The 12,297-nt window shown below is 41.4% G+C and overlaps 1 protein-coding gene across 1 annotated transcript in view; it reads right to left on the bottom strand.

The window, feature by feature from the left end:
* Positions 1-12,297, bottom strand: part of lmbr1 (limb development membrane protein 1) — a 49,835-nt gene that overhangs the window by 16,998 nt on the left and 20,540 nt on the right. Inside the window, exons 6-9 of the mRNA XM_015954628.3 lie at positions 6,206-6,332; positions 5,807-5,875; positions 5,641-5,705; positions 5,337-5,409 (exon numbers count right to left, since the gene is read on the bottom strand). Coding sequence (XP_015810114.1) covers positions 5,337-5,409; positions 5,641-5,705; positions 5,807-5,875; positions 6,206-6,332 — 334 coding nt within the window. The remainder of the gene's footprint in view (positions 1-5,336; positions 5,410-5,640; positions 5,706-5,806; positions 5,876-6,205; positions 6,333-12,297) is intronic.

Here is a 12,297-nt window from a genome sequence, read left to right as displayed (position 1 = left end):
CCACCTCTCTACCACTGGATGCTGTTTGTACGCATGGTCAGAGCTTCTCTCATATTTAGGAACATTTCTAGGCACAAGATGGCAAATACCACACAATGCATACAATTGCTCCAACACATGAAATAGGCACAGATCTGTTCCTAAGTACGGTTTATAAACGAGGGCCCTGGTATGTAGACTTCTTAACTATAAACTACTTTACTGTAAATACAATAGGATGTTTACCTCTGTCTTTCTGTCTTGTCTTAACATGGTATTGTTATCTTTATTAGACAATCCCATCAAAACAAGTAATCCTGTTCAATACACAAGACTTCAAATTTCTACAATGAGAATTCAAAGTCAAAATAATCTCTTGAGTCAGGAGCTGTCTAGCACATGCCACGACTAGTAGAGAGGGCTGGATAAGACAGCAAGGGATTCTCCGGGAAAACCACAAGGCCAGCTCATTTATAGCTAATTTATGAAGTTTACTCTGTTTTCCTTCCAGCTTGACACACTAGTACAGAGGCCCTGTGAAGCCCAAGTCGGAGTATCCATTTGCATCCCCTTAGGTGATTGGCAGATCAAAACCAATTAGTTCAGTGTTACACCGTTACTAGCGTGCAATAAAAATACCATCTTTCATCTCCGTTACACGAGTGAAAGACCAATCACTTTGATCGGGCCTTTTTCTTTCCTCTGTCATTAAGACACACCCTGTCTGGGCGAGTTTAATAAGTTAAAGAGGTGAGATGAACAGACAGCAAGCTAAAACTGTATGTCAAAGGCTTCACAGACACGGTAGCTGTCCTAGAGTTTGAACAGGGGAAAGTTTGAACCCTCCAAGCAAATGCAGACACAACTCAACAGGAAGTGTCAAGGACAGTTCAAGTTGGCGCTTCATCTTCAAATATGAACTAAGTACTTAGCCTCAGGGGAAGCCAAACCTGCTCAGCCATGAGGTAACTAACTTATCGCCTTTTCACAAAGTACATCAAAACACAGCTTCAGATGTCACATGGAGGCATAAATCAGTGTTCTTAAAGGTTTAATTCACCAGTTTATTTCCATAAATCTGCTGTAGTCTTCGGTATAAATGAATGTCTTGTCAGTAGTTTTCTGTGTAAAAGAATCTCTCGCACTCCTGTTTCTGGGAGTAGAAGTTTTTCAGAGGAGTGAGGTGGAAACGGCAGCTTTTGGAGTTTTACTCATTGTTATTCACGATTTGCAAAGGTATGACCTCTGACTGGCTAACAGCAACATCACTTCAGTTTCTGTATTATTTCTACAAGTTACACGAGAAGTCATTCGTCAGACTGCCACCTCTAAAACTCTGTGTGTGTGTGTGTGTGTGTGTGTGTGTGTGTGTGTGTGTGTGTGTGTGTGTGTGTGTGTGTGTGTGTGTGTGTGTAGCCCTTTTTACAAGACACGCCAGCAAATCTGCGTAATATTACCGCAACAGTGCGTTGTATAAACGTGCCACGCCGGCATGGCATTGCGCAAATTTTGCAGCATTCATTCCGCCTCGCTTGGTAATAATATTGTGGTGATTGTCAATCCTATAAACAGCGATTGTGCCTTGGCGCAAAAGAGGGAGGCGTCATGATGACGTAGGGAGTTAATGGCAAGCTCTGGCCGACAACTATATTGAAAATGAAAGTAAACGTGTGCCGTAAGTTTTGCTTTTTGAACAACATCAGCTGAAACGGCAAACTGGAGCGCTGCAGCTGTCCATTAAAGCTGAACCTCCGATCACCAGAGACTGCGCATGGACTGTTGGGGACAGAAACCTTTAGGAGAGGCTTGTTAAAAATGTTTTATCGTGGCTTCAATCACAATAAAAAGCAAGTTATGTCCAAGATAAATCCATCTGATCACTTTTAGTACAATGCCTGAAGCGGAGAGAGTGTGTGTGTGTGTGTGTGTGTGTGTGTGGGGGGGGGGGGGGGGGGGGTGACAGGTTCATATTTTGGGCTCCCCCTGGGTGTATCAGTTACAGGCTTCCAGGTGAGTCCATCAGCCTTTTGGGGAGCCAGGCTCCCCCTAGCTCCCCTATAGTCCAAACCCTGGCTTCTACTAGCCGAGACACGCTCTGCTCTCTCCTACCGGCTTGATCCGCACAGCCTTCAGCGGTCAGCGAGTCCATGGCTGTTAATTTTCTCAGTGACGTAGAAGGGACGTTTCTTTCTGCGGCTAATACAAGCGATCGTGGTTGAATCAAATTTTCACATTCAGCATGCACATGCAACTTTGAGAGACCAATCAAATTTCAAAAGGAACAAGTATTATACGTTTCTCAGTAAACAAGACCTTTAATAATCTCCAAAAACGAAAACTCCTTTTTAAACAAAGTACTATATCAGAAGTTGTTCAAGCAGCAAAGAGAAACAGTGAGAATTTCAACTGCAGTATCCTCAATGACATCATTCTTTTCTGAAGTTACATATATCCTTCTTCTCCCTCTGCTGGCACCGTCAAGTAACAGACTGAGTTACAGTGAGGCAGAGATGCTGAGTTAGTATTCTGGCAGCCAGGAGAGCTCAGAGTAATTCAACATATCCTCTCCAACCTCATCCAGTCAAAAAATTACGTCATCCACAAATATGCTAAACACCACGCTGAGACGGCAGAGGCAGAAGCAAGGTCATCGTGCCGCAGAGCATCTGGATGAGTTCTGTGCTGTTCTGTTTTCAGCACATCAGGGTCTTCATGGGGACAGTCTGAAAATGGGAGGGCTTCACTTTGCCTTTACAGCAGAATATAATTATGTACTTGTGCTGCAGGACTTTCAAAGGTGTTCAAGGTAAACCAACTTACTGGTCACTACAAACTGAGGGAAGGATGTTACTTTTTTATTGAGAAAAAGTCACATTAGGAAGCCAGTGCAGCCATTTTAAAATCAAAGTTCAAAGATTTGTCATTTTCTCTGATATCCCAGTTTAAAATTCATTTTTGGTCATATGTGTTTTTCTGTCTGAAGAATATACAGTCATTGTTTATCTGACATCTTTATTTCACAACACAAAGTTAGACATTTTAAAAACTAGAAATATTTTTGACAAAAGCAGATTCTTGCTTAAATAATTAAATAATAAGCTGCAATGACATGGCTGTTTCAGCTGCTTCTCTCTTACAACCTGTATGTAGGGTCCTGTGAAATTCTTTTGATTGTGTTTAATTAAAATTTATACCCGAATCCCACTTTTTTTTCTGAAATCAAAGTTTTATGATTTAACCACATTTCACCAACTGAAATGGTTTTACCATAAACTGAATCTATGTATGTCAACAATGTCATTCAAAATTTCACCTAATTATGATTATGGAAAGCAAACAGCAATACGGTGTTTCTAATTAACATGCTGTTTTGTTAAACTGTTTATAACCTGCCAGTAAACCTGATTTTGTAAAGTTGATAGCAGAACAATAGCCAAACACTTTCAATAAGAAATAATTATGAGTTGTGATAAAAAAACACTTATGGTAAAATGGCCTGTTTGATATAGCGCCTTCTATAGTCCTGGAACCCCTCCAGGTGCTTTACAACAGTCATTCACACACACGTTCACACCCTGGTGGTGATGAGCTACACTGTAGCCACAGCTGCCCTGGGGCACACTGACAAGAGGCGAGTCTGCTGTACACAGGTGCCACCGGTCCCCCCGAACACCACCAGCAGGCAAGCTGGGTTAAGAGTCTTGCTCAAGGACACAATGACAGCGACAGACTGAGCGGGGCTTGAACCTGCAACCTTCCAATTACGGGGCGAGCTTAACTCCTGTGCCATCGTAGGTCAATTTCTTCCATTATTATCCAAATTAAACCATTTGTATGCTCACCAGATAACCAAATAATTTTATTTTATCACAGATTTTGTAATTAAATAAAATGGTATGGTGTCTGCAGACATGTCTCCTACGGTTTTCCCTTCATTAAGACACATATGGCTACTAAGGCTGTTTAGACCATGGCGTACTGATCCACACAATTTAAACTGTAAACACTGCAAATGGACAGCTGCCTGTAGGAGGAGAACAAAGGTTCGGTCATGAAAATAAACCTGAATGCTCAACGGTCCACGTCTATTAAACACAAACTAGGCCAGAGGACAATCTATTAGAAAGGCTTGATGTGGAGTGGACACAGGTGAAGCAAGAAAACATCGCCGTCTCTGAAGTGTGTCCTGTGAACTGTTCCTGAACTGTTTCCTACTTAATTCTGAGATCAAAGGAACGCCACTCCAGCCTCCAGTTTCACCAACATGAGAGCAGGGACAACAAGCATTTGCATGTGCAAAGCGTAGAGTATGTGCACAAAAACATTCTCATGTCTGATAAGCCGAAGTTTGTCTTCCACTCAACAAAATCCTCCGTCACCTCTAAACTCCCTCTTTACTAAGAAAAACGAACTGCAGTGTGGCCTCAGTCAACACTCAGACATGTGGTGACCACAGTTATTTTATTTTTCCCATCACAGTGACTTGTAACGATCAAACAGTCCTGGAGACGATAAGGAAAAGATTAAAATTATTCTATGAGTTGGTTCAAAGCAGGGCAACGTGGAATGAGCCTGAAGAGACCGTACGCATTGGTGACCGTCTATGGAGAAGGCAGGCGGTGCGTTCCAAAACATGCGCTATCAGGGAGGGATCTCTCTTGCCTTCCTGGATTGAAAGGACGCTTGTCCTCTTCATTGACTCACATCTGTACACTCGGTTGCGTGCTTGAGTTAATATTAAAGTAGGTTTAGGAACCCAACTTCCTGCTTTTTGAGATAATTCAACGTCAAAAAAGGATTTTGGGGAACACAGAAGGCTGGACATGAGACGGAAATGCAGGCTAGGAAAATAACATTTTTACCATTCTTCAACTCTTTAAACTTTCTCTGGGCATACAAAGCATGAAGAAAAGTCTCAGGGTGCTCTTCAGAGATCACTGAAAAACTGCTCCTTAATGTCAACCGCAGCACGCCATAAATTCCATAAAAAGATTTAATTTCCTACCTATTAACTGGGATAACACTCTAGGCCAGATGTTAAATGAGGCAGCCACTTCAGCAGCAGTGACAGTAGCTCTGGAGTGTCCTAAATGGCTCCTTCTGAAAATCGTCCTAAACTGAAACCAGAGGGCCACCGCGTTAGCGTTGACCTTTAGCGAAAAGTTACAAGAGTGACACGGTGTTAGGAAAAAGCCAGTGTTGAGTGTGTGTGTGTGAATTGTTAGTCAATGTCCGTGTCAGCCAAGCTGAAATTTCAATGCTAATTGATTCCAGCGTGGCCTGCTCTGTCACACCCAATAGTGCAGTCAACTTCTACCCTTGCCTATAATGTGCCAACACGCCTCTCACAGACATACCGTTTAATCTCCTCTGAAGGGCTTCCTCCTGCAAATGGATGCAGTAAATCTGCTCATCTAGGTCCTCTAGGATCTAACGGGGAGGGGGCAGAGAAGGAAAAGATGAAATGGGTTATAATTAGGTCCAAAGTGGGACTGCAATGGCAAATGGGAGGATGAGTAGGTGATGAATTTGTAGTCCTCTGTTCTGCATTACAATGGACACCTAAAAAGCTTCAGGAAAAGCAGTTTGGACTGAGTTAAGATCTGTTGCTGAGGACCTTAACTTCAGCTTATATACGACATGTTTATGAGAATTACGTACCGTTGGTTTGACGAGTAACTGGCCCATTACAGTGAACATCCTGGATAATCCTACAGGAGTACACACTACATAAAAGACAGAATACATTATGAATAACAGCTGTGCTTAAGCGTAGCGAGTGTTGGTAATCAGATTGTTTTAATATGCTTGGAATAAATCAGCTTACTGAGTAAAAGCAGGCCTCCTAGCAGAGATATACAAGAGTAAAGGTATGGAAGGTAGAATTCCCAAAGATCTGCGGAAAAGGACGAGTTATATTTGCAAGCTCTTGGGTGGATTTCATATTTTTGACAGTGCTTCAGTATTTCTTGTGCAGTTCTAAGAAAAAACAAAACATTGTTTGTTGGTGGCAGTAAGAGTTTGATGTCTTGACCAAAGACTTTTAGAAACGGTAAAGCTGTAGATGAAATGGGTACATGGCCTGGATATAACTTCTGTAAAAGCCAACGAGATGATGGAATCTAGAATTAGGTTTAGATTAAGTGACCAAACACAACAATCAAACTGATGTTTTAGCCTAAACTGATGCAAATGCAAATAAGGGTGAACATTTCAGACCACATACCATACAGGGACTCCATACTGGCTGCATCATTGTCGATTAGGGCTGATGCCACCCACACTATGCCAAGAATGAGCAAAGCCAGCAGGAAGAGCATCACAAACGTCTCCAGAATACGTGCCTTTATGCCCTGGTAGGAAACAAAAAGTTACAATCTGAATTAGACTCACTTCTTTGTCTTTTTGCTCTTCATGCTTCTAATTTCAGCACAATCAGTTTGATGCTATCATGGGCACAACATAATTACTTTTCTAAATAAAATGCGTGAATGATAAGATCATTAACGTATATGATACTTAACGGCTACAATCACCTGACTTCATAGCAGTAGAATGCCCAGGCCTTTTAAAATGAGGTGGGCACTTGTTTATTCATGGGTGGCACTAATGGTTATGCATGTTTTTGACCCGGGGGGGGGGGGGGTTGGGGGGGTTCGTTACGATATGACACGATTAGGGCTGGGCGATATGGCCTAAAATTAATATCACGATATTTTAATGATTTCACCTCGATAATGATAAATGGACGATAACTACAGGTATGCGCAGAAAACAAAAGTTGTCCACTAGATGGAGCTGTCACGTGACTCAAGGTGGTACAGCTTCTTAAAAGGGACATGAACGTTGCCAACCTACTCCCATCTTTTCATTTTTTTATTATCAAAATGATCTCAATAAGAGTCAGAAATTTCGATAAAGATACATTTTCGATTTACTGCCCAGCCCTAGTCACGATATATTGTGATACATTCAGCCAGACGATATTAAGAGATTTTTTTAGACTGAATTTATTGTAGGAAAATTCAATAAACAGCCCAAATCGATAAGTAACATGTTTAACGTGAGGTATCTGAACCATAATAGAGGCATTTACATTTCAATAGTGGAAACAAAACACATTGCACACTGCTGCCAACTAGTTGTCGGCATTTGAATTGCACCAAAAGAAAAGAAAATACACAAATGTTTGCATGTACATTCTTCCAAGAATTCAATACAAGGCTCTTGAATATTGATATATCGCAGAAAAAAATCACGATATATTGCCATATCAATATTTTGTTACATCCCTAGTCGTCACTAACAAAATTATTATTATTTTTTTTTTTTTGCATTCTACTGAATTTGGATGTTTCACATTGTGCCATGAACATTTTTCTCTATTATTTTCTTCTCCTCCTCCTTTAAACTATTTAGTGGTACCCACTAGGGCTGGGCGATATGGCCTCATATCTATATTGCGATATAGTCTGAGACATGTGCAATTGCGAAATATACTGCAATATATTTTTTCTTTTGTTTATATATGTCAAAATGACATGCTTTAAAAAATCCTCATATGGAAAATATATTGCAGCAGAATAAAGATGTCCAAAAAGTGTAGAATGCTCCTCCTCCTCCAGCTACATGCTTGAAGTCACTGCCATTCTGCTGTTCCAATGTTGGCGCGGGTGCACATCTTAGTGACATCATGTGTTATCGCGATATCGCGGTACAGCCAAAAACTTATCATAACCCAATTTTACATTGTTTCTACCTTATATCGTTGATATTGCCCACCCCTAGTACCCACTCTAATTGGTGTATCAATGCCACCAACTGGAGTGGAGTACGACTGGGATCAGAACTCTAAATACTATTTATGTCAATATGAAAATCAAATCAATAAATAATCCAGAAATGTTCTGCTGACCATGGATAGGAACCAACGTGAAAAGTACACAAGCTTTTTGTGGACAATGTAAAGTCAGTGTAATTGGAACTCGGTGGGGTGGCTCCTGGACACGCCCCTGATTCAGAAATGTTTTATATGGAATGAAAAACTACTTTTTGCTGATTTTCACTTGCTTTAATTCAATGACTTTGTCCACCATCCCCTTTTCCATCCAATCCCTAAAATCACATCAAATTGGTGCATGCAACACTTTAGCAAGACATAACTCAGATACTTCACTGCTTTGACCTACTATGAGTCTGTGACTGTTTTGAGAGGAAATATCTTGTACGACTATTTTTTAACATACTTAAACTTTCAACAAGAAAGAAAAGAGATCACCTTTGCTACAAAACTTCTCTGAAAATGCTGTTCACAGTTGGTCCTGAACAAATTTGAAGCAGTCGACAGTTTCACTTTAAGGGAAATCACCATTCCCCGTCCATCCTGCCTCCCACTAACGCTACACAAACATCACATAAAAGCTCCCATGGATTTCTGTGTGAAATGCCTCTTTTATACACACATATTGTAGTCTATAAAATGGCTCTAACAGAGGCTGATAGAGGCAGCGGTGAAATTAAAAAGGGGAGGTGTGTGTGTGTGTGTGTGGGGGGGGGGGGTGCTTGTAAAGGGCTATATAGCTACTGTCTGCGATCAAGAGCAGACCTCCCATATGGGGCCGATTAGTGCTGTGGTCATGTCCCAGGTCGTGCAGGCGAGAGAGTTTTTGGGTAATTTGGGTTTTCCGGGTCACAAACTGCTGAGTGGTTAATAAAGTCCCTGTTCTACCTGTTCTCACAGCTTCCACACCCTCCCTCCCTCCTTTACTGGAGACACACTCTGGTCTCAGATAGATTGGTGCTCCCATACACAAGTCAGGTAGGCAAACAAGCAAGGGGATAACAAGGGTGCTCTGCTTTCTGAGAGTTGCTTAAATTGGGTGCATGTGAGCAATTTGTTACCAGCTAACATAATGATGTTGTGGTTGCTGGCCAGTATTTGCCAACAAGTACATGAAAGGGGTGGGAGGTGTTCCTTACATGTTCCTCTTCTTCCTCACGAATCAAAGTCATAACATGGAAATGTATTTAGATTTAAATAATACAATTTTCTTCATTACACAGTTTTATTACACCTGTCCTTTGATATCTGCACTACAAGTTGTGTCACTGAGTTGACGTCTACATCTTAGTCCGTGCCTCCAACGTTAATAAACTATACAAACAAGGGCTTATTCACATCAAACCCTGTAGAATCCCCATGCCATTATTTAGCAATTACATGCCTCTCATTTCCACTTACAGTGTTCTTCTGGAAAAGCATCAGAGTAGAATTTTCTAGCACAACAAAAGAAATGGGCAGGATCTAGAGCACCCCAATGTGGCCACTAAGGACACTGCAGCAACTTTACAGGCGAGTGTACGGGGACCTTTACTCAGCATGTATAGAAAACCTCGACATACTTGGGTGAGCATTATTCATAAATACATCATAGAAATTCACACACTAGTCAGACAGGTACACTAATGAATCAGCTGCTCAGGTACATAGGAATGAAAATAAAAACCAAGAAATCAAACGAAGAAGAATACAGAGGAATGATGACAACAGACAGCAGAAGAGAGAAGTCAACGTCTAAGCAGATCTCATTCCCCAGAGTTCGGAGAGGTGAGAGAGGAATGCTTTCAGGGACTTCAGCCATGTCCCACACGTGCACTCTTAAGGATACATCAGAACACGCTGAGTAGACGGGTAGGACATGTGTCCACTCAAGCTGCCCATGCCATGCTGAAGGTATATTCCCTTTAGATAGGGCTTTCAATCATTTATAAGACTCAAATCATTCCACATTCAGACCATTTAGGGCAAAGGCAGTGCTCATCACCTCATTTACATTAGCTTGCTGGAGGAACAATCCGCTGTGTCAGACAGGATTATACCCAACGAGACAAATAACTGACACTGCATATTTAAAGTTTGGTCTGCACTTAAAAGCAGAAGGGAAGAAGCAGGCTTTGTTCCTGATCACAAAAGGTAAAAAGAGTAGGTTTTATAAATAGAAAAAAGCTGAGACGATTCATCACCAACCGTGAATAAAGATGAAGCCGTCAGCTGGTGAAGGCTGGGAAAAAAGGGAAATAAAACCTGTGCTTCGGCATCCAGGGTGCCCGCTGAACATTTCTATTCTTGCTATTCTAAATGTGTAACTACCTCTAAATATAGCAGCTCTAAAATATTTAGCATCCCCTGATCCTGCATCGACATCGAGAGAGGGGCTGCTTAACTGCAGATTTGCTCTTACAAGTCCGGGGACTTCTAAGAAAAAGGTGGAGTGGAAAATATGTACCATCAAACGCTCATGCATGAAAATATGCATGCACGGCCAAGCACACACGCACAAGCGGGCGTTTTAAATCCAACTCTGCATTCATTCAGGTGAGATGTGGGTAAACTGATTCAGTGTTTGTGTTTTCCTCTAAGTGGTGAATTTAAAAGTCACACACACAAAATAAAACAAGGAACAGAGTTGCTCTGGAGCTTCCTAGCTGCTCTCATCAATCCTTAGCAGGTCAGCAGGTGGTGGCAGAGATCATCCCGCGCACCATCCTTCTGCCGACTGTCAGGGAAGCGTGCAACGTGGCCCGACAGGCGTAATAAGTGCGGAAGGGGGCAGGGCCCTTTTCACTCCTTTGCGAAAGGACTGTCCGCTTTGCTAAAGACATGCCAGATGCTCGGGGACCTTATTAGCGTGTCCTTCGGACGGCCAGCCGCAGTGCAACGACTGTGTCAGAGACAGAAAGCAGAAAAGAGGGACCCTCCCCTGTAAAGCTGTGCAATTTACTTCTAAAGACTCTTTAGACTTCTTAATTACTTGGGAGCAAGGAAAATGAAAAAATATCAGGTTAAATCATATATTCCTAACTGCAGTAAGCCAGGTCTCTGAAGGTGACAGCTCTGTTTCCCTTAAAGATTAAGGACTCCACATGAGTTTACAGGAGGAAAGAGTTTGTTTTATCAGATTTCCTTAACTGTTGTAGTATCAGCTTTTAATATCAGAACGAGTCATTAAACCATTTATAAATGTACAATATTCTATTTTTTATCAAACAAGCAGGAATCAGATATGAGTAATCCACTTCCTCCAGTTTTAAAACCAAAGTTTTTAATACAATTTGAGTGACTGATGTCTCGTTTTAAGCAAAAACGACTAAGAATTTGGTCCAGAAATCAGTCGAGTTTCACAACTTTTCACTTGGTCTTCAAGAACAAAAACTGAGTCATGAAAGGACAGGAAAATCTTGTTTGTCCTTTTTAAAATTCCCGTTCTGAGCTAATATGTTGCTGTGGCGACGAACCTTGTAACAGGCAGCTTTAGGGTAACACTGTGACCTTAAAGGAAGGTATGTAAACACCACTTTATATTCTCCGGCTGGCCCTGGCAGAAAGAAGGCCTGGGAAAAATGTCTGCATGTGCAGGAGATTTGAAATAAATATCCAAGCCCCCATTGTGGAGCTCCAACAAAGACGAGTATCTTAGTAACACCAAACGGGTTCCTCGGCGAGACGTTTTCTCCCCCCGCCTCCCCCTCCTCCTCCTCCACAATAAACACACTTCTCATCATCGGCGGGTTAGGGCTTAGGATGAGATTGATGAGGAGTTTCTTTAACTACCAGATGAAACCTGTTGGCCCTCTGCTGGGTCAGTCATGGGGTCAAACTCGTTCCAACTCGTTTCAGGATCAAAAACATTTCAATACCGGTTAGGGCCAAAAAGACGCTCGCTAAATTCAGGTCTTAGGAAAAACTTTGTGAGGAAGGTGCTTTATTTTTCTAGCAACCCAACTTCAGTTACAAAATAAAATCAGTTATTGCTTCAGACTAGAAACAAAAAGAAAACAATAAACTTTTAATTGACTTAACTAGCATATAAAGCTTGTAAAATCACTTTATATGATCCCATTTTCTGAAGCAGGACTTTGTTGTCCACTGTTGTGAACGAACCAGCAAAAATCTTAACAAGTAGCAATTTAAGCTAGCCAATGAGACATTCTGATTCCTAAATGTAATCATGAATTTTTAATGATTTAGCCATCTTATTAGCTACTTTGCCGATTTTGAGGACTTGCTTGAAAATGAGATGTTACGTCTTAAGCGGTTTAGATCTTCATAAAATACAAGTTAAATAAATAAATATAAACAGCACACCAGAGCTTTAAGCCTGATCGTAATCTAATAACAAGCTTTAGCGACTGAGGCGATGCAGCTTTCAAGCAAACATTTGAGAACACAGCCATAAAGTGGGAGACGTTTTACAGCAGCAACTAAAAGGCTAGATCATAACATCTGACATCACGACCCCTTAGTCCCTCCGATTCATC

This window comes from Nothobranchius furzeri, chromosome 7 (assembly GCF_043380555.1).
Source record: "Nothobranchius furzeri strain GRZ-AD chromosome 7, NfurGRZ-RIMD1, whole genome shotgun sequence".
Classification (NCBI taxonomy): Eukaryota; Metazoa; Chordata; class Actinopteri; order Cyprinodontiformes; family Nothobranchiidae; genus Nothobranchius; species Nothobranchius furzeri.
Note: the sequence above shows the minus strand (reverse complement) of the source record. Positions and strands in the feature narration are given on the sequence as shown.